Genomic DNA, 25,062 nt, shown 5'->3' on the forward strand with positions numbered 1-25,062 from the left:
TGCCTCACTGAAGTCACTGGCAAAATTAACATTGGCTTTGGTGGGGACAGGATTTCTAAAATTCAAGCACCCAAGGTGTATTTCTTTAAGCTCAGAGTCCCAGAATCAAATTATTTCATGATAATCTCAGATAAAAATTAATTTATAGTCCTAGCGGTTGAAAAATCTTGAAAATGTAACCAGCGCATGCAAATTGAGAGCAAATAAAAGGAATCCAAATTCTGTTTATGTAAAAAACCTTAATGATTTTAAAGCCAATCTAATATTTTTTGGCACCCAGCTTGTAATTTCTGGACACTTGAGGATGGTCAAACTATTTTATTCATTTCAATATCTTGGTAATGTGTTCATCAAAAGTCTATAAAATGTTTTATTGTTGTGAGCATACATTAAAATAGAACCAGTTATTTTTCAGTTTGCAAATCCTTCAGTTTTGAGTCTGAAAGTTGTACGCAGATTTTCAGAACTGGTCTATGGAAAATGTATTCTTGTACTGTAACTTTGCCAAGCTTGAGTTATGCAGGTGAACATGCTTGAAAAATCACTAAATTAATAGGCAGAAGGTAGGGCCGGGTGGTACCCAGCAACTAAATGGTTCAGAAAAAGCACGAGGTTTCATAAGCAACAACATACTTGTCAGCTGCTATGATAACATATAGTTATAGATAACATCATATGTTATCATGTTAGCCTGCAAAGGTGCCAAACAGCTCGACCTTCTGCCTGACTTCAGCCTAACGTGGTTAACCAGCTCTCGTAACTAATATGCGTATTGAGCAGCTTCTTGAAAAGTACACTTTCCAAAATACTCTGAGCGTGCCTCCAGATGAGCGCGGATGTTTGTTTCCCCAGGGACAAGCAGCAGCGGCACGTTTTGTGCTGCTACTTGTCCCCGGGAAACGCCTGTGCCACATGTGCTCTGGTGCACAGCAGGTTACCCCAGGTGGGGTAGAGGAGGCTGGGGCCAACGACTATGCTGGCCCCAGCAGCCTTACTTAGGGTCTCAGGGCCTCCAGGGGCTGCAGCCGTGGCAAGAAGCCTGTCTGGCAGCCATAATGTGGCTCTGGCTGATCAGGCTCTGGTTTTGGGTGGCTCACACTGTCTTCACATGTGCTGCCCTGTTTTTTGGTGTGGGTTTTTTTGACCCAGATCTCCCAGGGTCAACATTTAATTTAAGCGGTAAATTGCCTCCCAGTTACCATAGAATCAGAGTGTGCAATTGGGCAGTTACTAAGGAGTAACTGAGGTGCTAAATTCAAGTCCTGGCTTACCTCACAGGAATTTGCTTATTTAGCAACTTGTTATTGTAAAAAAGCAGAAAAAAATAATCCAAGCTCACACTGTAGTTAAATACAGACTTACAGAATCAAAACCAATAAGTAGCAATTATTTTTGTTGTTACCTTTGTTAAACTGATCACTTTGATAACACACTTCTGGTTATCAAATTTTCCTTTTGCCAAAAATACTTTGCCAAAAGCTCCTTCCCCAATCATTTTAATGATTTCATATTTATCCATGATGCTTTTCTCTTAAAGCAGGGTCTAAAATACAAAAATAAAATAAAATAAAAAAAATCTCAACATTAGTGTTTTACAGGTAATCAGGGCTCGGAAAATATCCCAGAAATTTCTCATCTATTGGTGAAGTCAAAGATTTGCACTTATAATCACAGATGTTGTCATAATCAAGAAATATGGGTTGGTGGATAATGTATTTAGCTCAACCAGTTGTTCTCAACCTTTTAGGACTCAAGGCACCCCTTGGAAAAATGCCAGTTTAGTTTTTGCTTGATTTTTGGCTATACAAAAATGATAAAGCAATTCTTCTGTTGCAAAGAACTCACAAAGACCACAACAAGTCAGAATCCTTTTAACACTGGATTCCTAGTTGAAAATCTCTAGATTTATTTTCTGAATCATGCTTGTATACCCAGCAGTGCTAACATTACAAGGCACCCCTGAAAGCACTATGGTTGAAAATCAGACTTACACCAATTTATCTCAAACTTCAGACAGCCGAGTCCACTTCTGGAGAATAAAACCTACTGCATCTCCCCCCTGACCCCAGAGACCTAGCAGGTGTTGTAAGAGGCTTCCTCAAAATGATTAAAAGGTGACATCTCAAGATGTGAACTAGGTAAAATCTTAATAATACAACAGGTCCTCTCTTTTCTTACTAGCTCTGAGCAGTAACAGAGTTAATGATAGAATACTACTGTATACGTTAGGACAGTATATGTTAAGGACAGTTAACGATGGCATTTAAAGTTTCCCCGCTGTTCTCTGGCAGCAGCAGCCACTGAAGCAGACAGGGAGGTTCACACTATGGCTATGCTTAAGGGGCTCCAGTGTTGCTCGCTCACAGCCTGAACCCCATGTTAGTGGGAAAGGGCTTCCCCCTCCAAACCCCAGCCCCCACAGTGACTGAATACCTGCAAATCTCAGCTGCCATTGCCAAACACAGTTCTGGGCGCTGTGCTTGCAGAGGAAAGGTTGAAACCCTGATTCAAGTGCGCCCAGAGGCAAAAGACTGGAGCAAGGTGCTTATTCTATGCCCCCTGCGGGAGTTTGAGTGTTCTCAGCAGTAGCAAAAAACAGAACAAGGAGAAACTGTCTCAAGTGTCAGTGAGGGAAGTTTAGGTTACATATGAGGAAAAACTCTCACTAGGAGGGTAGCAAAACATTGGAACAGGTTACCCAGAGAGGTGGCGCAGTCTCCATCCTTGGAGGGTTTTAAGACCAGCCTTAGCTGGGAGGAGGTAGCTGGGGACAGTCCTGCTCTGAGCAGGAGGTTGGACTAGATGAGCTCCTGAGGTCCCTTCCAACACAAACTCTCTATAGTTGGGAGGCTGGATGTGGGCAGGACCAGGCTCCGCAGGAGTTGGGCAGAGTAGGCTGCCTTTGCTGTGGGCCAGGGCCCTCTTCCCTGACGGGGCCTGGACGCTGGTAGGGGCCCCGGATGCAGCAGTACCAGGGCTAAGGGGTGCGTGTGTACAGCGACGGGGTGCCCGTGCAGGCGCTGCCGCCCCGCCCCCCGGGCTCCTCCCTCCCCGCTGCCATGGGGACGGGACGCGCTAGGCCCGGGCCCCCCCGCCCCGCCCCGCCCCGCCCCGCCCCGCCAGGCGAGCCCGGCCCCGGCCCATGGGACTGGGAGCGGTGCAGACCTGCGAGCCGGTACCTGCGGTACCGGGTGCCGATGCCGCTGCAGGAGTCCCGGGCCCGGGGCGGATCCTGGGCCGGCCCCGCCCACCACAGCCGTTACCGTATTGTCCCGTGTAGGCACGCCCTCAGCCAGGCCCCGCTCCTCTGCCTCCACACCCGTCCACGAGTCCAGCCCTTCCTCGCACCTGCCCGCTTCTGCCCCCACTCTAGGTGCCTTGTGGGGGGGATGTCACCATCATGCTCGCACTGGGGCCAGGGCAGGTGGAAAGCCCAGCACCAGGAGCTCAAGTGCCCAGGACGCGGGGCTCCTTCTGGAGGAAACATGCCCCATCCCACTAACATGGGGCTCAGGATAGGAGTAGGCAACACTGGAGACGCTTAAGCATAGCCATGGTGTGAACCTCCCCGTCTCCTTCGGGGGGTGCTGCTGCCAGAGAACAGCAGGGATATTTTAACACTGTCATTAGCATAGACTGTCATAACGTATATTAACGTATACAGTAAACGACAGCTGGAGTGGGTACTGCATGCATAGGCAGCCCGCGGGGTCTGCAAGTCTGATCCAGGCTGGGCCTGTGCCACTCATCCAACCCATGGGCCAGGCCCACATCACTTGTATGTAACATCTAAACTTGCGTTCAGAAAGAAAAGCCTTGCCCATCGTTCCCATGGTGCCGCCTTTTCCCCAGGCCCACAGAAGCAGTCTTGGGTTGAGCACATGTTCACAAGTCAGATGTCTGAGCAACACAGGCTCAGCTTGGTATTTTATTACACGCACACCTCTTCCCCTGGTTGTATAGAAAACACATGCATCCCCCTCACTGCTTTGACATCAAACAACTAGAGACCTACAGTGGATTAGATCTGCTTAACAAGTGTTCCTTAGAGATTTTGAAAACCCTAGTTAGACAAAGTCTTGGCTGGGATAATATAGTTGGGGATGGTCCTTCTTTGAATAGGGGGTGGGATTAGATTAAGTGTTATCTTCTTCAAGTACACAGTAATAATACAATCTTCCATTCACTGTATTGTGGCCATTTTTTTCAGTTCTGCTACCCAATCTGGCTCCTCCTCCTCTTCAAAGTCCCTAAAGGAAAAAAATTAAAAAAAAAACAACAATCAATTTTCAGAGCTAAAAGACGACAATCAAATGCTATTTTACTATATATTCTCTTCTACAATTATTCTACAGACCACTGCAAAACATATTTTTAAACAACCCAATTATAAAAGATACTTCCTTACACCTTTGAGATTAAGGAACTTTAAGTGAGAAGTTTCACTAGGTAGAGAAAAAAAGACAAGGAGCATATCCGACTGACTACAAACCTATTTCACATGCTATCACTCTATGAATTGGTCTGCAAACGTATTATAGCAATACCTACTTGCACAATATTCTCTATGCAAGAGAAAAACCATACACAATAAAAACTGAAGTGGAATGTATTGAGTCCCTGACAAGAAAAACAAACTTCTGTCAAATGCAGTAGGTATCCATGTTCAGAGTTAGTTGATGCATGCTTGTGCCCATTTCAATCAGAATAAGGCTGTGGCCATATGCCAAAAATACAATGAACAGCTGAGCAACAAATATATGACAACTCTCTTTCAAAAAGCAGCTGTAAAAACAAAATCTTATTGCAAGTCAAATCAGACCCTCAGCAACAAATCCTTTACATCAGCGGGGATTTGCACATGCGTAAGGATCCATCACTCTTGATTTGACTGGAAGATCAGGACATGAGATGGAAAGTCAGCACATAAACACATTTGCCAACAGCAAACAGTAACTCCTGTATAAACATGGTACTAGAGATTTTATGATTTAACAGAATTTAACTGAATTAGATTCAGGGACTTAAATGCTCTCAAACTAAAATAATTTCTTGGTCTTTTTGTGATAAAAGTTATTTTAGAACAATAAAGTTAAAGAATCAAACAAAACCACAAGAGTCGGATATATTTTTCAAGCTGTGTGTGAACATACGTGTCTTCTTCATCAGATCTAGGTTCAAGTCTTTCAGAATCTGTGATAATGGCCTCAAGGTCACCATCTATTTCATCAGATACTTTGGATTCATCAGAAAGTGGACCTTTCAGTAAGTCTCCTGAGGCTTTGAAGGCATATTAAATGTAAGAAAAAAAATAGTTTAGTTTAAGGAATAAAGGCAAAAACAGAAAACTAAAGAAGTGTTTCAAAGCCAAAATGAAGCGCCTTCTTCCCAGTTTTCCTCTTACAACTCAAGTTTTAAATGCTACTCCAAATAGTTAGCAGACTTTTATTACAAGTTATTACATATTTAATTAAATGAGAAGGCAAAGCTAGCAAACCCATTTGAAGGGAGAATGCAATATAGATCAGAATCTTGAATCAGTTTTCTGTGCAAATAATCTAAAGTTTGAGCTAAATAAAAAACAACTCTATTGAAATATATTCTTTTATCTCTTCTTCCTTCAGGAACCTGTGTTCAAGTAAGAGTGTTGTACACATACCCACACATCAATCTGTTGGTGAAAGCTTTGAGTCTACATACTTGCAGCTTTGTGGGAAAATTTCTCATTTATTTTTAATAATCTAAATGTTAATAATATTTTAAAAATAAGACTTCTGTGATGTTGAAAATAAACTACGTAAATGTCATCATGTTCTAAAACCTGGTAATAATACAGATCTGATTTTGCAAAAGTCAGGTTGCCCACAGACTAAGGACCTACCTGCTTTATAGATTGTGTATGTTTTAAATGCTAAGCTGATATCAGCATTCTCAAGAATGTTCATCAAGGTTTGAGGAGTTTCTTTGATCCACTGCTTACGTGGATTATTTTCACTGTATTTTATGACACAACCACCTAGTTAAAAAAAAAAAATCACAATCAAATCATTAATAAATTGAAACACACTATTTACATTAAATACCATTATCCACATGAATTACAGAGATTCTAACAGAGAAATATGGAAAGTCAGGAGGTTTCAGAATGGAGACTGTGGATCTTCTTCCCAAGAAAATGTTCTTAAGCATACTAGAATTGAGACTGATGATATAGATAATACAGAAGAGCGAGAGTACAAAAAACCATCAGATTCTGGATGCTGACAGGGTGTCAGAAGACATGACCTATCGTGGGGGCCCAGACTCACTGAATGGATATCCTGTGCCTCTGTGAATCTCAAGGGACAGAACCCCTGGCCAATTCTGCAAGAGAAAATTTTGCTCCTGTGTCAAAACAACAACTGTGAAAATGTCACAATATTCAGAATATGTAGAGTTTCCTTTTCTCTACTCTGGCATATTATTTACCTGAAATCTTTTTAGTCTTTTCTGTCTGTTAAAATCTTGATTTCTTAATATAAATATTAATGATAGTTTTCATATTTACATATGTAACATCCCTCATCATGGCATGTGCAAGTTTAAATCAAAATATTCTTACAAAAAAGGGCCTGTTCTAAAACGTTCACTCAGCTGAAGTGTTTTTCCTGAAGGATGTTACTTTGAAGACAAAGGGTGCATCTACACGTGTGCTTTACTGAGGAGCTAATTAAGTAGCACCACAGTAAATCTTCATTGTCTACACGTATGCCTATATTAACATACGCCTATATTAGGGTGCAGTAAATTAATTAATTCTATTGTAGGAGTACTGTCCAGCACAAGTACAAACCTACAGCTGAGTAGTTGCATGCACTGAAACGCACATGCAGATGACCTGGCCTGGCTGAGGCAAGAAGCTGCTACAGTGCAGGGCTAGCCCCACACTGTAGCACCCTTGTGCCTCAGCCAGCCCCTCTGCAGCATGTTGAGCTGGGGACCTGACCCCCAGTCCCCTTTTTAGCTGTGGCTGCTCCACCCTGGCTCAGTGTGTTGTAGTCCCAGGTGCACCAGGCAGCAATAAAAACTCTGGCATGAACTGTACTGGAGTTTACTGCTATGTGTTAATTGCACATCTAGATGCACCCAAAGAGTCTGACATGTCCAGAGTTTACACCATTTAGGGCTTTGTCAATTACTCCTGCAAATTAACTGGTAAATTTGGAAGCTGAAGTACATATGCGATCCACACCCATTAGACTATACTACTCAAATGATGGACAATTAGATTTTGCCCAAGCTGAATCTTATAAGTGCTTGTAAGGTTGGCCCAATGTAGAGTATATTAAAACTGATTAGCCTTGCACCTTAACTGTGGTAGGAGTACAATCACCCAGTCAAATGGAGACAGTGATCATTCCAGAACTGCTGTTGATATCAATGCTGCTTTTTTACTTCTGGCTCTCTCTAACCCAGCTGACACCTGCCTGAGATGTTTATCTCACACATTTTCAGTTTTTCATCACTTACTACATTTAATGCTTAGTGGCATGGTGGTTTTCATCATTGTTAGGTACCCTTTGCAAACTGTGGGCATTTTATAACAATGTGGTTTTGGTTTTTTTAAACAAGACCATGAAATAATGCACATAATAGTTGTGTGAAAACATACACAAATAAACTGTAAATACATTTAATTGATCTTACTTTTCTCTTCCTCAGCTGTAAAACTAGAAGAAAGCAAGGAGGCACTTCCTAAGACATTTACCACTGCACTGGGTGCACCTCTTTCCCATTGTCTTCTCTGGGGACATGGCAAATCAGTATTTCTTGTGAGGACTTCGTATTTTTCTGTGTAAACCACCATGAAAAAGAAATAGGAGTATAAACTTGTTCATGTAAATGATTATAGTGAACAAAAAAGTACTTCATCAATACTGAGACTGAACACCACCAATAAATTTGGACCCAAGAAAGTCCAAGTGGATGTAACTCCAACGTGGTAGTAAAAACAAGCATTTGATACATCGAATATTGTCAACAGACTGCTTTTTGAAAGTTGTAGGTGAGGTTTTAGGCTCAACTAATCAGTAAAATGATCATATTTTTAAGAAACTGAATGCAAATCCACTGATGCCTTTTTCTTCAGATACAAAGTATTGTGTACTTTGCATATATATGTTAATGATATGTACATGTCTATGTATAGATGCATATACAGAAGAACACAATAAAGAAGAGAACTCACAAGCCTTGGAATAGTGCATATATTACCCTCTTTGCTGGAGCCCCTTTCCTTCAGTGTTCTTCCACTCAAAATCTTTGCAGTGTCCTTCAGATCTGAGTGGCTCCACTGATCTTCATTTTGCTTTAAAAGTTTCAAGAACAGTATTAATCATTACCTATGCTGTTAAAACAGAACAGTAATTCATACATCTTTTAATTATTTTCATTTTGCTACATTCTGAAAAATTAGAGAGTTAACATTTGTAAATTTAAAAGTGTAACTGTACAATCACACAAAACAGGCAACTGTGCTGCATTTATTATATTAATTTCACAGCATATGCTTTTTCATGACAGACTGTCTTGATATCTAACAGAAAACTTAAGTTTAATGACTTGAGGCAACTTATGCTTTGCGCCTATTTTGTTTTAAAGAGCAGTAACTTAACAAAAAATGAGTCACTAAGCTTGGAGGAAAACAGGTGCACTGAATAGGAAATTTCCCAGATTGACAGCTCTGTTAAGGGAGAAGAAATGGCTAGAGGTATCATTTCTACTTTGAAAAATACAGTCACTAGGAATGAGGTGCACACTGCTAAAATTTACTCAGAAGTTGTTTTCAGCCACTTCTGACTTATTTCAATTAAACTACCTTCATGCCAAATCAAGCATGGACATGAATTTTCAATGAGGACCATATCTATGCCAAACTGTTTATGTGGTTGTGGGTGAAATTAATATTTAGTTTTGAAGCAAATGGAACATGCATTTTTATCCACTATTCCATACTTAAAAAATAATTAAAGGGATGTTCACCAAGACTAAAGTAAAACTCAGTATCTGCCCAAAACTAGCCATGCAATATATCAGCCTCCAAGCACTTCTGCAAGCTATGTGGGTGTAAAATTGAGATTGTATAGGATAATTTTGCAAGTTTACCTACAGCAGGTAGGGCTGTGAAATCTTTATGTAAACATCATTACAATTCATCTGACTGCTGATCTAGTAGGCTATGGCTATTAGCCAATACACTAACTAACTTGCAAAAAGAATCTTGTATAGCTTTTAAAAAAAAAAAACAACCCAAGAATTGTATGTATATTTGTATTTGAGTACTTACCCGCGTACTGTTTGCTCCACCACTGCTTCTAGCACCTGCTAAATTAATGGACATATTCAAGAATTAAATCCAAATGTTTTACAAATATCTGGTGTAAACTGCTGGTCATGAGGGCCAGCCACTAACATCTCTGAAACAGAAATTCTGAAAGAAAATTCTATGAAAGCTTCTTTCCAGTTCTATCAATATATCTCAATCCCAATTCAGGACACTTCTGCTCTTCCATTCCCCCAAATCTCTCTTTGGAAGAAAATAATTGTTAATTGTCCTAAGACTAAACCAGAGATTTAAATGATAGGTGAATGCTCACAGGGAAGAAAAAAAAAAAAAAATCACAGTATATGAACCAACTTCTTTCACAGTGAAAGACTGGTAAACTAACTAGCTTCTCCAAAACCAAAATGTCTCACCCTTAAAGAAAAATATGCAGCTCCTTTGTGAATTTCAGAAGTCAGGATCTGAGATAGGAAGCCAATGGGACAATTCAAGCACTCAAAGTTATGAACTAGCAAAAAGGACTTCATTTAATTCCGGTCTCAGAGAAGAGAGTAATACTATCGCCATTGAATTCATCACAGAAAGGAGAGTACCGATTGCAAATAAAATAAGTGATTCTTACTTTGTACTAAAGGACATTAGATAAAGAACAAGTAAAGGATGTGTACTAAAGAATATTTGATATATTGGTTCTCTTTATGGTAAAGAGTAAAATTGTAACCTCCAAAATCAAAACACCTACTCAGCTCCAGAAACCTAAACTAAGTAGCTCGCTAATTCCTTCAAAATGCCATATTTACAAGTTTTTATTTTGATTTGACAGTATAATGTGAACATCATCTTTAATATTAGGATTTACAATAATGCATTTCAGAGTCACTTTTGAGAGATTTTTAAAAGTATTTAAAATCTTGTTTAGAAAAATTACCTTTTGTATCTCCTCGATCCCTTTTGTGCCTCTTCGGTTCCTTTAATCTTTGTTGAATCCCAGCCGTCACCTGGAAATTGGACGCAGATTCAATCTACTATGCATATTTTATGTTAAAATAAATTAAGAAACAGAAATAAATTCACGTTATAGTTAACAAAATAAAATTAAACTCTTAAAATAAATGAACAGGAAGAATGATTTCTATTACAAATACATTCTCAAAATTCACCTTTTTGAGAAGCCTACAAGTATTTTTAACACTTTGATTAAGGTCCTAGATAATAGTACTGGCATCATTTTTCAATAACATAATGACATGGCAATACAGGTATCTGAATTAGCTTCTAGAATCTAGCCCCTATTTTTAAATTCCGCTAATTGGTGATAAAATAAAAAGTATACTATACCTCTGCTGGCAAACAAGTTTCAATGAACTTGGCTAAGCAGCCTCTTGCAAGAATAGTACTGGCCGAAGGACGGTTCTTGGGATTTCTCTTAAACATCTGTTTTATTAAATAATGAAGTTTGTAGGAGTAATGAGATGGAAGTGGTTTGTAGGATCCTTTACATATCTTAAGAATGAGATGCTTCCAGCTATTGGCTTGAAACTACATTTAGAAAAAATGAATTTTAAAATCTTGACAACTTGAGGGAAAGGGAGGACTACAAGTTGATTTAACACAAGAACAATATTAATATATATTACTACCTCTAGTAATTATCTACTTCAGCTTGAATTAGCTAGTTTAAACAGCCTAAGTGAGAGGTTTCCTGAGTGTACAACAATGGAATGTAATAATCTTCTTTTTGGGTTTTGCAAAATAAATAGCACTCAATAATATTTTTAAGAGACCTGTTTATGGCAATTGTTAAAAGGAAAATAAAACTTGGTTGCAAAATCCTCCTCTCTCAAGAGAGTAGATGCTGACAGAGATTTGAAAAGTACTGATCCAATACTTGGAAGCTGCTCGAGAAAGATTACCTAATCCAACATTAGGAAGAGTCACTTTCCCATGTATAATTCATGCAGATGTTAAATCTAGTAGTACCCACTAGTGATGAGGAAACAGTAGGGACAAAGTTTCCTATCATCTCCAAGGGTTCTTCCTCACCCATTTCAGAGAAGCAGCAAGCCAAGAAAATAAAATCTGCTAATCAGTAAACAGGTATGACTAAAACCTATTTCACCTTTACATGTTTAAGTAGCATGTATGCGTAACTGCAATTTCTTGTTCTTATGCACAGTTTGGAATCTATTTGCTGCCTTCTGGTTATGCAGACACCCAGGTGAAACAGAATCAAGCCAGGCACATGCATAATGCTAGATAAATTCCAAAACTTCACAGAAAAAACAAGATGTGGGGCGGAATGGGGACAATGTGTGTGGCCAGGAAGAGGATAGCACTGAAATGGCCCAAGCCCCCAATGGCCTTTGTGCAGCTTGCGTTTAATTTTAACTGGAAAAAGGATAGTTCCTACCCCATTAGGAAGTTATGGAGAATTCAGTACTTGGAAGTTAATATAAACACAACAAAATTAGAAAACCTTAACAGGGAAAAAACCCCCACTTACTGGATGTTTAAGAGTACAAAGCTCATATAGAACACATCCCAGGGACCAGATATCACTGCAAAAATACACAAACACGTCAAAACAAGAAACATTTCAAAGATTCCAATTCAATTAATCATGCATATGAAGGGAATAAATAAATTTTATGTATGATAAAAATAGACAAAGCATTACAGACTATATGATATTACGCTACATATTCAGCCTCTTCGGTGAGGAAACTAAAGACTCTTGCTTATCTTTAGGGACCTACCTAACTCGTAATGGAAGTGCACTGCACAGCAGCTCCTTTAATCTTGCTCTTTTTGTCATGCGCACCTCCCCTGCAGCTGCTGATTTGTTGAGGGGCCCTGGTCACCTAGCTGTTTGCTGCCGATTGCCCAGAAGGCAAAACCTGCAGTTTTTAAGCATGTCACAGTTTTTGCCTCCTGCTGCTGATTGGCTAGGGGCCCCAGCAGCCCTGCTGCTCATTGCTGATCAGCCCAGAGGCAAATATTGCAGCATATGTAAAACCATGGTTTTGCCCTTGAGGCCAATCAGCACTAAGGCCACTGGGACCCCTCTGCCAATTGTGTGCCTGTGTACATGTGGTGCATGGCGAGAAGAGAAAAATTAAAGGAGCTGCTACCATACACTCCTGCTGCGATTTAGGTAGGTCCTACTTATCTTATCTGATCCTGGTCTGGAAGACAACGTAGGAAACTCAAGCACGGGGTGGGCAATGATTTTGGCTGGAGGACCACTTAACATGTTTTGGTGAGCTGTTGAGGGCTCCATAGGTAGCCCCGCCCCTGGACAGCTGCCCTGCCCCTTGGTCACCATATTGGGACTTGAAGCCCTGCTCCCTAACCCCTGACCTTTGTCACCAGAAGTCCCTTCCCTTGACCCCCAGAAATACTCCTTTTGGGAAGGGGGTTGCCATCTTGGAACCAGAAAAAAACAAAATCACACACTAAAAGTCAAACACGTACTCTAACACATTTTAATTTTATCATGACAAATATTTTTTGTAATATGCGTTTGTGTATTATATATAGAGGGGACTGCATAATAACTCAAAAATAAAGTATCTCTCTGGTATATTGTGTGTGGAGGGCAGCTGGGGGTGAGGGTATGTGTATGGCAGGGTGTAGGGGGAGCTTGTGTTTGGCGGGGTGGGGATGTGGGGGTGGTATATGGCAACCCCCCACACACTTCCCAACATGGTAAGCAGCTCCCCTGTGGCAGCAGCAGCAGGCAGGAGCGCCTGGGGCTCATGGCTTAACTTAAGTCACCGTATTTTAAGTTGACTTAGTACATGTATACACACCCAATGAAGCTAAGCTAAGGGGAGGTAAAAATCAATCAATCAATCAATGATAGATCAAAAATAGAGTTTACAATTTTACCAGCATGGGTTCGTAGCAGGCAGATCATGCCTGACTAATCTAGTCTCTTTTTATGACCAGGTTACAAAACGCCTGGACGCAGGAGTAGGGGTTGACGTCATATACTTAGACTTCAGGAAGGCCTTCAGTACGGTATCCCACCCCATACTGGTGAACAAGTTAAGAGGCTGTGATTTGGATGACTACACAGTCCGGTGGGTGGCGAATTGGCTAGAGGGTCGCACCCAGAGAGTCATGGTGGATGGGTTGGTATCGACCTGGAAGGATGTGGGCAGTGGGGTCCCGCAGGGCTCGGTCCTAGGACCGATACTCTTCAATGTCTTCATCAGCGACTTGGACAAGGGAGTGAAGTGTACTCTGTCTAAGTTTGTGGATGACACAAAACTGTGAGGAGAAGCAGACACGCTGGAGGACAGGGAACAACTACAAGCAGACCTGGACAGGTTGGACATATGGGCAGAAAACAACAGAATGCAATTCAACAAGGAGAAATGCAAAGTGTTGCACCTAGGGAGGAAAAATGTCCAGCACACCTACTGCCTAGGAAATGACCTTCTTGGAGGCACGGAAGCGGAAAGGGATCTTGGAGTCCTAGTGGACTCCAAGATGAACATGAGTCGTCAGTGTGACGAAGTCATCAGAAAAGCTAATGGCACTTTATCGTGCATCAGCAGATGCATGACGAACAGATCCAAGGAGTTGATACTTCCCCTCTATCGGGCGCTGGTCAGACAGCAGTTGGAATACTACGTTCAATTTTGGGCACCGCACTTCAAAAGAGATGTGGATAACCTGGAGAGGGTCCAGAGAAGGGCCACTCGTATGGTTAAGGGCTTTCAGGGCAAGCCCTATGAGGAGAGACTGGGGCACCTGGACCTCTTCAGCCTCCGCAAGAGAAGGTTGAGAGGCGACCTTGTGGCTGCCTATAAGTTCATCATAGGGGCACAAAAGGGAATTGGTGAGGTTTTATTCACCAAGGCACCCCCGAGGGTTACAAGAAATAATGGCCACAAGCTAGCAGAGAGCAGATTTAGACTAGACATTATGAAGAACTTCTTCACAGTTCGAGTGGCCAAGGTCTGGAACGGGCTCCCAAGGGAGGTGGTGCTCTCCCCTACCCTGGGGGTCTTCAAGAGGAGGTTAGACAGGCATCTAGCTGGGGTCATCTAGACCCAGCACTCTTTCCTGCCTATGCAGGGGGTCAGACTCAATGATCTATTGAGGTCCCTTCCGACCCTAGCATCTATGAATCTATGAATTGGGAAAAAACAAAAAGCCCTCATGATTTTGAGACCTGACTCATAATTTTTGATCTTTCAGAACTGGCAAAAATACACTTTAGATTACTGAACAAACATACAACCTAGGCCTTTTCATTTAAAAACTAAGATCAACCCTTCCAATATCAGCCATCCAACCAACCTATAGCACTAGAGGTGCACCAATACATTGGTCCATATTGTATTGGCACCGATAAAAGGAAAATTGACAATAATGGCAATCAGCTTTTTTTTGGTCTGATGTGGCTGATAACGTCACCGATAAATGCTGCATGCATGGGCACAGCCTCAGCAGCCCGGCAGCGTGGAGAGCAGCATCCAGTTGGTAAGTCTGTTGTGGGGAAGGGGCATGGGGGGGGTAGGTCATAGAGGACCCCCGAGGTGAGCAAGGGAGTGGAGCTAGGGGGCTTGGGCAGGGGCAGGCATTGCCCAGCTGGGGCAGGGCAGGGCAGGGTGTGGAATGGAGCCAAGTGGAGGGGGAAGGCAGGGCTCCCACCGCTGCATACACCCCCTGGGAGAGGCACGGGGGACATGTGCCCCTGATCTGTGTGTGAGGCGAGGGCGGAGCCAGGGGTGGGGCCAGGCTGGGGCTGCGCTTGGGGCAGGCAGCAGCAGCGCTGGAAGGGGGGCTGGGGGAGCTATGGCAAATTCTGGGGTAGCTGTTGCCCACCCCATAGCCCCCTGCCCCCAAGTGTTGCTGCTGCCCACCTCGAGTGCAGCCCCAGCCCAGCCCCCCCTCACTGGGAAGAGCCCCGCACTGCCCCTAGCCCCAGCACACAGCAGCAGCCCACCCTTGCCCCATGCACAGATCAGGGGGCCCACGCTCCCCATGACTCCCTCAGTGGGTGTGACACTCCCCTCCTCTCTCCATACCCCGCCAGATGAGCTGCTCAGCGCTCTGTCTTGCACCCCAGCCCAGCTGAGCAGCACCACCCCCCACCCCAGCCCCACTCCCTCCCTCACCATGGGGTAGGGTTGCCAACCCTCCAGGATTGCCCTGGAGTCTCCAGGAATTAGATATAAATCTCCAGGAGCTAAATGATAGGGCATTCATTAAAATAAATATTAAATGTTGAATCTGATTTATATAGTAGTCCAGTGGGTTTTTAAAATGTAATCATAATGTGCATTTGCCTTCCTGTTGTAAAGTCACTAATGTCATTACGTCATATGATGAAACCTCCCAGAATAAATTCAAAGAGAGTTGACAACCTTACCGTGGGGGCCTCAATATGCACCCCACCATACACCCCCACACACTCCTTCCCCCCCAACAAACTTAACAGCCGGACACTGCTCTCCTAGCTGCTGGGCTGCATATCAGCAATTAAATAATATGCCTCATCTTTCAATAACTAATTACATGCATACCTTTTGTTGTTGTACGGCATGTTCTCCCATATTTCTGGAGGCACATAATAAGGAGTTCCCACGTAAGTACAGGCATATGCTGTTGCGCTTGACAAATAAAAAAAAAAAAGAAAGATATAGAAAAAATAGGTTCTGTAGTAGTTAAGCAACAGTGAAAAAAATAATTTAGTTCCCTGAATCCAGGGGAAATGTCCACATACTTTTTAAGAAGACGTGCAGATCCAAAATCTCCCAATTTTACTTTGCCATTTTGAGTAAGAAAGATATTCTATATTGCAAAGCAAAAAAAAAAGAAAGAAAGAAAAGGTAAGTTTATTTACTTTAAAAATATCTAACAAATGTTTCTGCATTTATGCTATATAGAGAACATAGTAACTACTATTTTAGAAGTGCTATTAGAGGCTTTTACTTCTCATCACTTTGCCAACAATTACTTCTAACAATCCCACTACAAGAGAAGATTTAAGCATAGTTTAGAGAGGAAACTAAAAGGTTAAGTCACTCTCCTGAAGCCAGAGACTCCTTAGTACAGGGGTGGGCAAAATATGGCCCGCGGGACCCCTAAAAAAAATGTAGAATATTAATATTTCTCTGCCCTTGGTTCTTGTCAAAAATAACAGGAACCAGGGTCAGTAGGACCCAGGGGAAGCCCAGCAGGCTCTCACAACAGTGGGCCCGCCTGCCTGCCTGCCTGTCCCCCCCCCAGCAGGGGTTTCTGGGCTGGGAGCATGTGGCTGCCCAGCATGGGAAGCTGGGTGGGGGGCACGGACGACACGGACAGACACCCCAGGCAGGAAAGGAGCGCCGGGGGGGGACGGCACTGGCTGGCCTGGGGCTGCCTGTGCCTGCTCCGGACAGCCCCACATGGGCTGTAAGTACCTGCAGCGCGGGGCGCCAGGCATAGGGCAGGGCAGGGCCGCTTCCCCCCGCCAGCACTTATCTTTTCCCTGGGCTCTTCCCCTGCACGGATAAAAGCAGCCCCTCCCCTGCCCCATGGCTGGTGCCCCACGCTGCAGGCGCCCGCAGCCCGCGCAAGGCTGTCCAGAGCAGGCACAGGCAGCCCCAGGCTGGCTGCCAGTGGCTGCAGCATGAGGCACCGGGGGGGCTACTTTCTCCCCGCCCCCTCAGCACCACCTTGTAACCTAGCCCTGCTGCCAGGCTGGCAGTGGGGTAGGTTACAAGCTAGTGCTGAGCACGGGGAAAAGTGGCCCCTTGCCCGCCCCATGGCCAGCACCCTGCGCTGCAGCCACCTGCAGCCCGCATGAGGATGCCTGTGCCTGCTCCAGACAGCCCCGCGTGGGCTGCGAGTGGCTGCAGCAGCGAGCCCTGGCCATGGGGTGGGCAAGGGGCCATTTCTCCCCAAGCTCAGCACCAGCTTCTTACCTGCTGGTGAGTGGGGGGGGGAGGGGCCAAGTGCTGCCCCCCGCCTGTACTGCAGGGCTGGGGGGCACTGGGTGTGAGTGGGCAGGGAGCCAGCAGGAGCACGGGGCCCGCACCAGTTTCCCGGGGCCAGTGCCGGTGGGGCCCAGAGCAGGGTGGCAGGAGCGTGGAGTCCCAGCTGGTAGGGGCTTTATGGAGCCAGGCCAGCTCACCCCCCACCCTGCTGGTGCAGCCCAGCCCGGCTCCACAGACCCTTGCTGGCCTGTGCCCAGCTCTGGACCCCACCAGTGCTGGCCCTGGGACATCAGTCCCAAGATGCTGACCAGAGGGCGGGGCACCTGTCAAGGGGCGGGGCTACCCATGAGGCCCTTGACAGCCTGCCAAAACTGGGTAAGCAGCTCTCCGCCCAAAATAATTGCCTGCCCCTGCCTTAGTAGAAACAAAACTAGAGTTCAAGAATTCCTGAATCCCGGTCTTATACTGAAACTACTATACCACCTCCATCCAAGTTGCTACCTTTCTTCCAGGAAACAGTGGAATAGAGAAAATGAAACACAAGATCTGTGGCTTCTCTATTTTCATGATTCCCCTTATAATTCTAAACACAGATCATTTGTCTGGTTAAAGAGAATTCTGAACTAAACATCTGGTTTCCCTTACCATTCTAAACTGTCTACTAGGCAAAACATTTCTTATCGAGGATTTGGAAACAGAAACAAAATGACAGATATTAAGCCTGCAGCTGTTCCAAGGTTAGTTTACTTCAAAAAAATTATGGGACCCAACACTTTTCATGCTACATGAGAGATTTTACACTGAAACACAGCACATGCAGAGAACAAGCTATTTCAAAGTAGAAGAGGACTTGTTAGTAAGTTGTATTATCAGCCATTAAACATGTTCCAGTCACCTTGGACTTGATATCTCTGTGCAGAACACATTTGTCATGAATGTGCTTCACCCCCAGGCACAACTGTACAAACCAGCCAAGGATCTGCAAGGAGTGTTACAAGAGTAAAATGATATGTATTATGCACACTTTAATGATGGAATAAAAAAGTGGAGAGAGAGAGCAAATAACAAACATATTGTATTAACAATATCTACAGCAGTAGTTTGCAATTTGGGTGTGATGGCACCTCGGGGTGCTGCTTGACCCCCTCGAGGGTGCCATGATGCCCCTTACACAGGGCTGTGGCATGTATGTAAGCTCCTCCTGCATTAGCATTCTCTGATAACCTTAAACCAGGCAGGAGAGCTGGCTTGTATTGCAGTCCTTCCCAGTCTACCTCCTCCGATGCTCCTATTGAAAATAGAGGCGCACAGGACAGTTTTATCTCTCCCATTCGCTTCTGTTTCTGTGGAATACCATGCAGAGTGAAGGGGGAACACAAGCTAGCTTTCCTGCCTGCTTTAGGGTTATCAGAGAGCCCTAATGCAGGAGGTCACAGCCCTTCCCTGTCTGGCTGTACACAAAAGGTGCAAGGCAGTAGCACCAGCTGAAGACAACTGAGGTAAGTTGAGGAAAATAGTTCTCAACTGGAGATGCTGCCATATTCAAAAAGGTTGTGGAGGGGTGCCCTGACTCTGAAATGGCTGAGAACCACTGGTCTAGAGCCTCCCAAGTCAACCAGTCATAAATTTAAGGTGACTGTGGACTACACTGCATAAAGATTTAACTGCTAATATATGTGACATTTTAATGTGTCAGGTAAGATGCTCATTATTAGCATAAAATGAGGTGTATAGCCAGTGGAGAACACTGTTTTGTTCAACGAATTATGTGCACTATAAGTTATGATTTCAAAGTCAATTGGAATATTTAAACTGTAACAAGATATTACATTATTTTTAAAAGAATAAATGTTCTTTTTCAATATACTTAATAGACTTCTGGGAAATAGTCTGGTATTCTAGCAACTGTGGATAAACATTCTGGCGTCCAGTTTTAACCAAAAAGATGATCAGGGATGATGCTCAAGGGCAACCAGCACGATTTCATTAGGGGCAGGTCATGTCAGACCAACCTGATTGCCTTTTACAATCAGGTCACAAAAGCATTGGATGCAGGTGTCGCCATGGATGTAGTCTTTCTGGACTTCAGCAAGGCCTTTGACACTGTCTCCCGCCCCCATCCTCATTAAAAAACTAGGTGACTGTGGCATCGATGCCTACACGGTCAGATGCATTACTAATTGGCTGAAGGGTTGTACTCAGAGGGTGGTGGTGGACGGGTCATATTCGACCTGGGGGGAAGTGGGCAGCGGAGTACCCCAGGGCTCGGTCCTTGGGCCCGCACTGTTCAATCTCTTTATCAGTGATTTGGACGATGGGGTGAAAAGCAACCTGTTTAAATTTGCCGATACCAAAATTTGGGGTGAGGTGGGCACGCTAGTAGGGAGGGAAAGACTGCAGAAAGACCTGTATAGGTTGCAAGGGTGGGCTAACAAAAACAGGATGTGTTTCAATACGGACAAGTGCAGGGTGTTGCACTTGGGCAGTAGTAACCAGCAGCACACTTATAAGATGGGAAACTCCCTTCTTGAGAGCACGGAGGCAGAAAGGGATCTTGGAGTCATCGTTGACTCCAAGATGAACGTGGGCCGACGATGCGAAGTCACGGTCGGCAGGGCTAACCAGACCCTATCGTGCATCCACAGGTGCATCTCAAGTAGGTCCAAGGAGGTGATCCTCCCCCTCTACGCAACACTGGTCAGGCCACAGCTGGAGTACTGTGTCCAGTTCTGGACACCCCACTTCAAGAGGGATGTGCACAACATTGAGAGGGTCCAGAGGAGGGCCACCCACATGATCTGGGGACAGCAGGGCAGACCCTACAATGAGAGGCTACGGGACCTGAACCTGTTCAGCCTTCACAAGAGAAGGCTGAGGAGGGACCTTGTGACCGTCTATAAACTCACTAGGGGGGACCAGAAGGGTTTGGGGGAGACCTTGTTTCCCCTAGCGCCCCCCGGGATAACAAGGAATAACAGCCACAAGTTGTTGGAGAGTAGGTTTAGATTAGACATCCGTAAGAACTACTTCACAGTCAGGGCGGCTAGGATCTGGAACCAACTTCCAAGGGAAGTGGTGCTGGCTCCTACCCTGGAGGTCTTTAAGAAGCGGCTCGATGCCTACCTGGCTGGGGTCATTTGAGCCCAGTTTTCCTCCTGCCCAGGCAGGGGGGTCAGACTTGAAGATCTACAAGGTCCCTTCTGACCCTACTTTTATGATTCTATGCCTCTAACTTGACACTACAGAGTTTTAAATTAATGCCACAGTAAGGTAATCTTATAATCATAGAAAGGTTACTTTGAGGCATGGAATATATTTTATTATAGTGATGATGAATATATGAAAGGTTTCATAGTGCATTATTGTATTTTATTACTTCATGATATGATAGCATTTGGCCTTGTAGAGGTACCCATTTGTATTACAAAATGCTTCACTTGTTATTCTTCATTTGCTATGTAACCTCATATCTTTAACTTATAGTCTTGCTGGTGTGTTCAGATACTCAACAACAGAAACATGAAAACTCCCTTTTTTTTTTTTTTTTTTTTTTTTTTACAGTCTGCATGTTGTTGGTAAATAGAGTAGAGCAATTCTCATTATTGCCAACTTATTTTTTTGTTATTGCCACTGCCCTACATTAAGTAATGGTTATTCAGAAATAATGCTGGAATCAGATATAGATACGCACGCACACGCACACACACACACACACACTCTTTTATGTGTATATTTGTATAAACTGCACTAATTCAAAGGTTATGGTTATACGGAATGATTACAGAGAGATAATGCATGTGTTTTATTCCAGTATACACACACATGTAATTCTAGTATTAGTTCAGTAGAACCATTCTCTACCTTGGAGTGGTACCACTCAGACTTGGAATGGCTCTACAAAAATAAGTGTGTGTGTGTGTGTGTGTGTGTGTGTGTGTGAGAGAGTGTGTGTGTGTGTGTGTGTGTGTGTAATATTATAGTCCAGAATTATTTCTGTATAACCATAACCTTGGAAATATTGCAGTTTATGTAGATAAATTTATAGACACCTACAGATACACGTAAAAACATAGTGTTGCCCCTGTAGCTACTCTATGTGCTTTGATGTCACGCTGTATCACCACTACTGCTTCCTCCAATATTGACTTTGCCATAATACTGATTGTTGATTCATCATCAACAAGAGCCATATTTAAACACTTATTTTGGACAACAGTACCAGAGAAAGATGTTATCCTCGCATACTTGACAGAGTAGTAAGGTTGAACACATTTAAAACACTCTTGGAGTACCTGGCAATCAGGTAATCTCTTTTTAAGAAATATGTACAATTTGACTTATCATAAATTCACAATAAAAATTAGTATGCCTGCTTTCAACTTGTGTTCTTTCTTACCGTATCTTGAGGAAACGGTTTTCCTCTTTGGTGTTTAATCTTTTGCATTAGATCACCATCATCACAATATTCCATCACAATATACAGATGTCCGTCAGCTAAATTTTAGGAAATTTAAGATTAATTAGTAATTAGCATGTTAAATATTTTTATTAATTGTGTAGTAACAATGCGCTATATATTTTACAGATATAAAAACAAAGTCCAGGTTCCCAAGAGTTTACAAGCTAAGTAATAGGTCACATATCAATACTTCAGATAATTATTTGAAAACACATACATTACCTTCAAATGATTCCTTATAGGCAACAATATTTGGGTGTTTCATTTTAGCCAAGAGAATAGCTTCCTTCCTAGAGTTCTCTACATCAGATGGAGACTAAAAACACATTGTTAAAAAGTTCAGTTTTTACAAATACTGCCCTAATAAATCTTCATACATACAATGTTATTTTCGGAATCAGATTTGTTTGAAGTGCTGGACTTCATTTTATTTTCTTGACATGTTTTTTAAAAAAGTATTTAGAAACCTGAACAGTCCGACTACTGCTTGTGTGAAATCAATACGTGAAAAGCAGCTAAAATCATATAACCTACCCATAATAGTTTCACTAGAAAAAAATCTTAGGCCCTTTGGATGCATCACTTCATGACTTTTGGACTTTCTGTCCAAGGATTATCACGTATCAGTATAAAGCTAATTTCCATCTGGGTGAAACCAAGACCTCCAGCAAAAATGTGTTTTGAGCTGTTTGCTAAATGGAAAGCAAACAGTCTGAAATCATTAAGTTCTAGCAACAGACCAGGAATACTCGACTCCTTGCTCCTTTTACATTAAATTCAATGCTACGGCTGAAACCGACACCAGTAAAGCCAATGGGAGCTTTGGTAATGACTTTAGTGGAACCAGGATTTCACTTGGTATGTCCTCCTATGTGTCATACATTAGAAAATGTATGAGCCACTATGAGAAGTCTTCACTGATTACCAGTAAGATCCCAGAGTACTTATTAAGGGTTAGATTTGAAAGTGCTCAGACATCTCAACACCCAATGGAGTCACTGAAGAGTGGGTTCTAAATTCTGAAATGTTTCTATTTCAAGAACAGACTTTCCCTGCCCACATTGGAGGGTATGGTGAGTTTTTCATAACTTTAGATAACAGAAACGGAATGAGCATATAATCCTTACCTTGGGAAGTCTTATTTCCTTCATTGCATACTTCTGGCTGCTGGTTTTATCACAGACTAAAAGAGCTCTCCCAAAGGATCCCTCTCCAAGTACTTTCAACACAGTGTATTCATCCATATTTTGTATTCCCGGATCTCATATATTTCTTTAAATGTTGTATTTCACAAGGATTTCTTCCAAACCTTATTGTGAACTTGGTTTCAGAAGCATTGCTTTTGTTTAGTGCTACCTGTATGAGAGGAAATGACAAAGTAACAATAAATGGGCAATAAATAAATATATAATGGCAGCTCTAACTGTTCAGCATTATCCCAAATTTTATTTTGTTCAATGTTAACATGATTTAATTGAATATATTTTCAGTGAGTGCTACCACTCACTGTGTGGTTGTACATTTACAGCATCTTATCTTGTAGCCAGAACTCTCAAAATCCTTTTGAAAACGAACATCACACTGTAATGGATCTGTGCCATTTTACAGTTTCCTGCTACTCACCATCATCTTCCTCTATCTCTACTGTAGCTGAATACTGTAGTTGAATCCTAAGCAGCTAGGTTTACAGGCAGAGGGATATGAAAAACAACCATATTTTTCAAGCACAGTAGCAGTGTTTTGGTAAATTATTTCATAAAAACCTGATGGTGTGGTGTGCTACAAAAGAGGTATTGGAATTCACTTAGGATGGCCCCAATACTTCATTGATACGTAGTTCAAAGTAAAAGTTTGAACAATCTTAACTCAATTGCAGAGTATGTACATATCAGTTTGTATACATGTACACAGAACAGCCAACTGAATTCCCAAAATGTATTTATATCATCCTGTGAAGAAAAAAAATAAGGGCTTGACAAGTTAACTGAGTGGCCTAAAAGATATAGTTTATACTTGCCCAAAGAATAATTAGTAGTTGTAATAATAGTTTTAAAATAAAAAACACCTTTCCCAAGCCAAGGCATATGCTGTGTGATAAATATTGAAAAAAATTATTACAAAATGGGATAAAACAGATTTCACAAGCCAGTTTACATCTAGCAGGAAAAGTTCAAAACATCACAACTGATGCCACAATTTCAGTAAGAGGCACTGAAGGAGCTATTTCATTAATTCTCTTCATATTTTGAGAAAATAAAGTCAGCATGAGAGCAGAACCGAATAGTACCCGGCAAACTTCAGAAGACAATCTTTTGGGTTCTTATCTGCAACACTTGTATACTGCTGGGTTAAACATAACTGACCTGTGTCTCTTCCCAAGTTATAAGACATAATGTGTTATTCTCATTTAAAAGAAAAGGAGGGAAGAGAAGGAATTATATCACTCAGCCACAGTTTTGCAATGTAAAATAAAATGTTTTAAAACCCTAAGATTTGCATTTGTTCACTTTGCAGCTGCAGCTGTTACTCCTTTGTTACAGCTTTATTGAAACATTAAGCCGTCTTCTTACAATTGTGTACTGTGCACACCTGCGATGCAGTGAAAACATTTAGTAATAAAACAATAAGCAGAATGGATGCTGGCTCAGTGATCCCTTCTTGCTTTCTGCTATTACCTGGATATTTCTTCAGCCTCAGTAGAACGATGAGCCTTCTTTGAACTGCCTGGAGGACTAAAACCAAGGGTTTTGCTTCTCTAAGTGCATGGAAAAGCTTACAAACGCATCTGATGTGGGGGTGGGGCCAGGTCAATGACCCAGGGCATCGGCTCAGCAACCAGCGCGGCTCAGACACCCCCCAGTCCCGCCAGCCCGGTGCCGCGGCGGGAGCCCCCCAACAGGCACCGCACCCGCACCCGCGGCTTCCGCGCGCCGCTCCAGGCCCCTCCCCGGGCCGGGCGGGCGGGCGCGGCAGTCTCTGCGGTTGGCGTTCCCGGGCCGCGCGCGGAAGCTGCGCGGGAGGCAAGCCTTTCCCGCCCTCGCCGTTTTTCAAGCTCCCTGGGGGGCTCCAAGGCATTGTGAGCTTCAGACCTGGGTTGCGCTGCTCCGTAGCTGTTAAGGAAGCTAGAGCTGTTGGGCTTCCCCCAAGATACTGGGTCAGGACAAGGGGGATCCTGGAAGCTGCGGGAGGTATTAATATGGGTTTCCTTTCCACTTCCTGGACTGCTGCACGGAGCGGAGTTACCTCCCTGGCCCTCCCCTTGCATCCAGCGGAAGGCGGTAAGGACCTGAACGCAACTCCCGCCGTCTCCCGTTTCCAGCTGCGGGCAGCGCAGGAGAAAAGCC

The 25,062-nt window shown here is 43.1% G+C and overlaps 2 protein-coding genes across 12 annotated transcripts in view; both read right to left on the bottom strand.

Annotated features, from left to right (window-relative positions):
- The window catches only part of NEK5 (NIMA related kinase 5), a 48,778-nt gene extending 44,983 nt beyond the window's left edge, over positions 1 to 3,795 (bottom strand). For all 5 annotated transcript variants that reach the window (XM_019491387.1, XM_019491388.1, XM_019491389.1 and 2 more), the window contains exons 1-2: positions 3,166 to 3,795; positions 1,403 to 1,543 (exon numbers count right to left, since the gene is read on the bottom strand). In XM_019491387.1, coding sequence (XP_019346932.1) covers positions 1,403 to 1,519 — 117 coding nt within the window. In that variant the 5' untranslated portion in view covers positions 1,520 to 1,543; positions 3,166 to 3,795. The remainder of the gene's footprint in view (positions 1 to 1,402; positions 1,544 to 3,165) is intronic.
- Positions 3,796 to 3,884: 89 nt separating this feature from the next.
- NEK3 (NIMA related kinase 3) lies at positions 3,885 to 24,941 on the bottom strand. 7 transcript variants are annotated; one of them, XM_019491392.2, is made up of 17 exons: positions 24,808 to 24,941; positions 24,394 to 24,450; positions 22,846 to 23,074; positions 21,941 to 22,034; positions 21,656 to 21,753; positions 18,155 to 18,238; positions 16,065 to 16,132; positions 15,865 to 15,951; positions 11,826 to 11,880; positions 10,661 to 10,861; positions 10,251 to 10,344; positions 9,326 to 9,363; positions 8,254 to 8,347; positions 7,687 to 7,830; positions 5,882 to 6,016; positions 5,154 to 5,280; positions 3,885 to 4,250 (listed from the first exon to the last, which is right to left on the bottom strand). In XM_019491392.2, the coding sequence occupies exons 3-17, from the start codon at positions 22,960 to 22,962 to the stop codon at positions 4,184 to 4,186; spliced, it is 1,503 nt and encodes a 500-aa protein (XP_019346937.1). In that variant the 5' UTR covers positions 22,963 to 23,074; positions 24,394 to 24,450; positions 24,808 to 24,941; the 3' UTR covers positions 3,885 to 4,183. The 7 variants fall into 7 exon arrangements, with proteins under 7 accessions (XP_019346937.1, XP_019346939.1, XP_019346940.1 ...); XM_019491394.2 differs by lacking the exon at positions 24,394 to 24,450; XM_019491395.2 differs by lacking the exon at positions 24,808 to 24,941 and having other exon boundaries at positions 9,326 to 9,360; positions 24,394 to 24,666.
- Positions 24,942 to 25,062: the final 121 nt, after the last annotated feature.

The sequence above is a fragment of the Alligator mississippiensis genome, chromosome 1 (genome assembly GCF_030867095.1).
Source record: "Alligator mississippiensis isolate rAllMis1 chromosome 1, rAllMis1, whole genome shotgun sequence".
NCBI classification, from domain to species: Eukaryota; Metazoa; Chordata; order Crocodylia; family Alligatoridae; genus Alligator; species Alligator mississippiensis.

Coding starts and splice junctions, on each gene's coding strand:
- NEK3 (XM_019491394.2), bottom strand. CDS start 22,962: ATGGATGAATACACTGTGTTGAAAGTACTTGGAGAGGGATCCTTTGGG. Junction 22,035..22,845: donor AGGAAATAAGACTTCCCAAG/GTAAGGATTATA, acceptor ATGTGTTTTTAG/TCTCCATCTGATGTAGAGAA. Junction 8,348..9,325: donor GTGGAGCAAACAGTACGCGG/GTAAGTACTCAA, acceptor AAACTTTTAAAG/CAAAATGAAGATCAGTGGAG.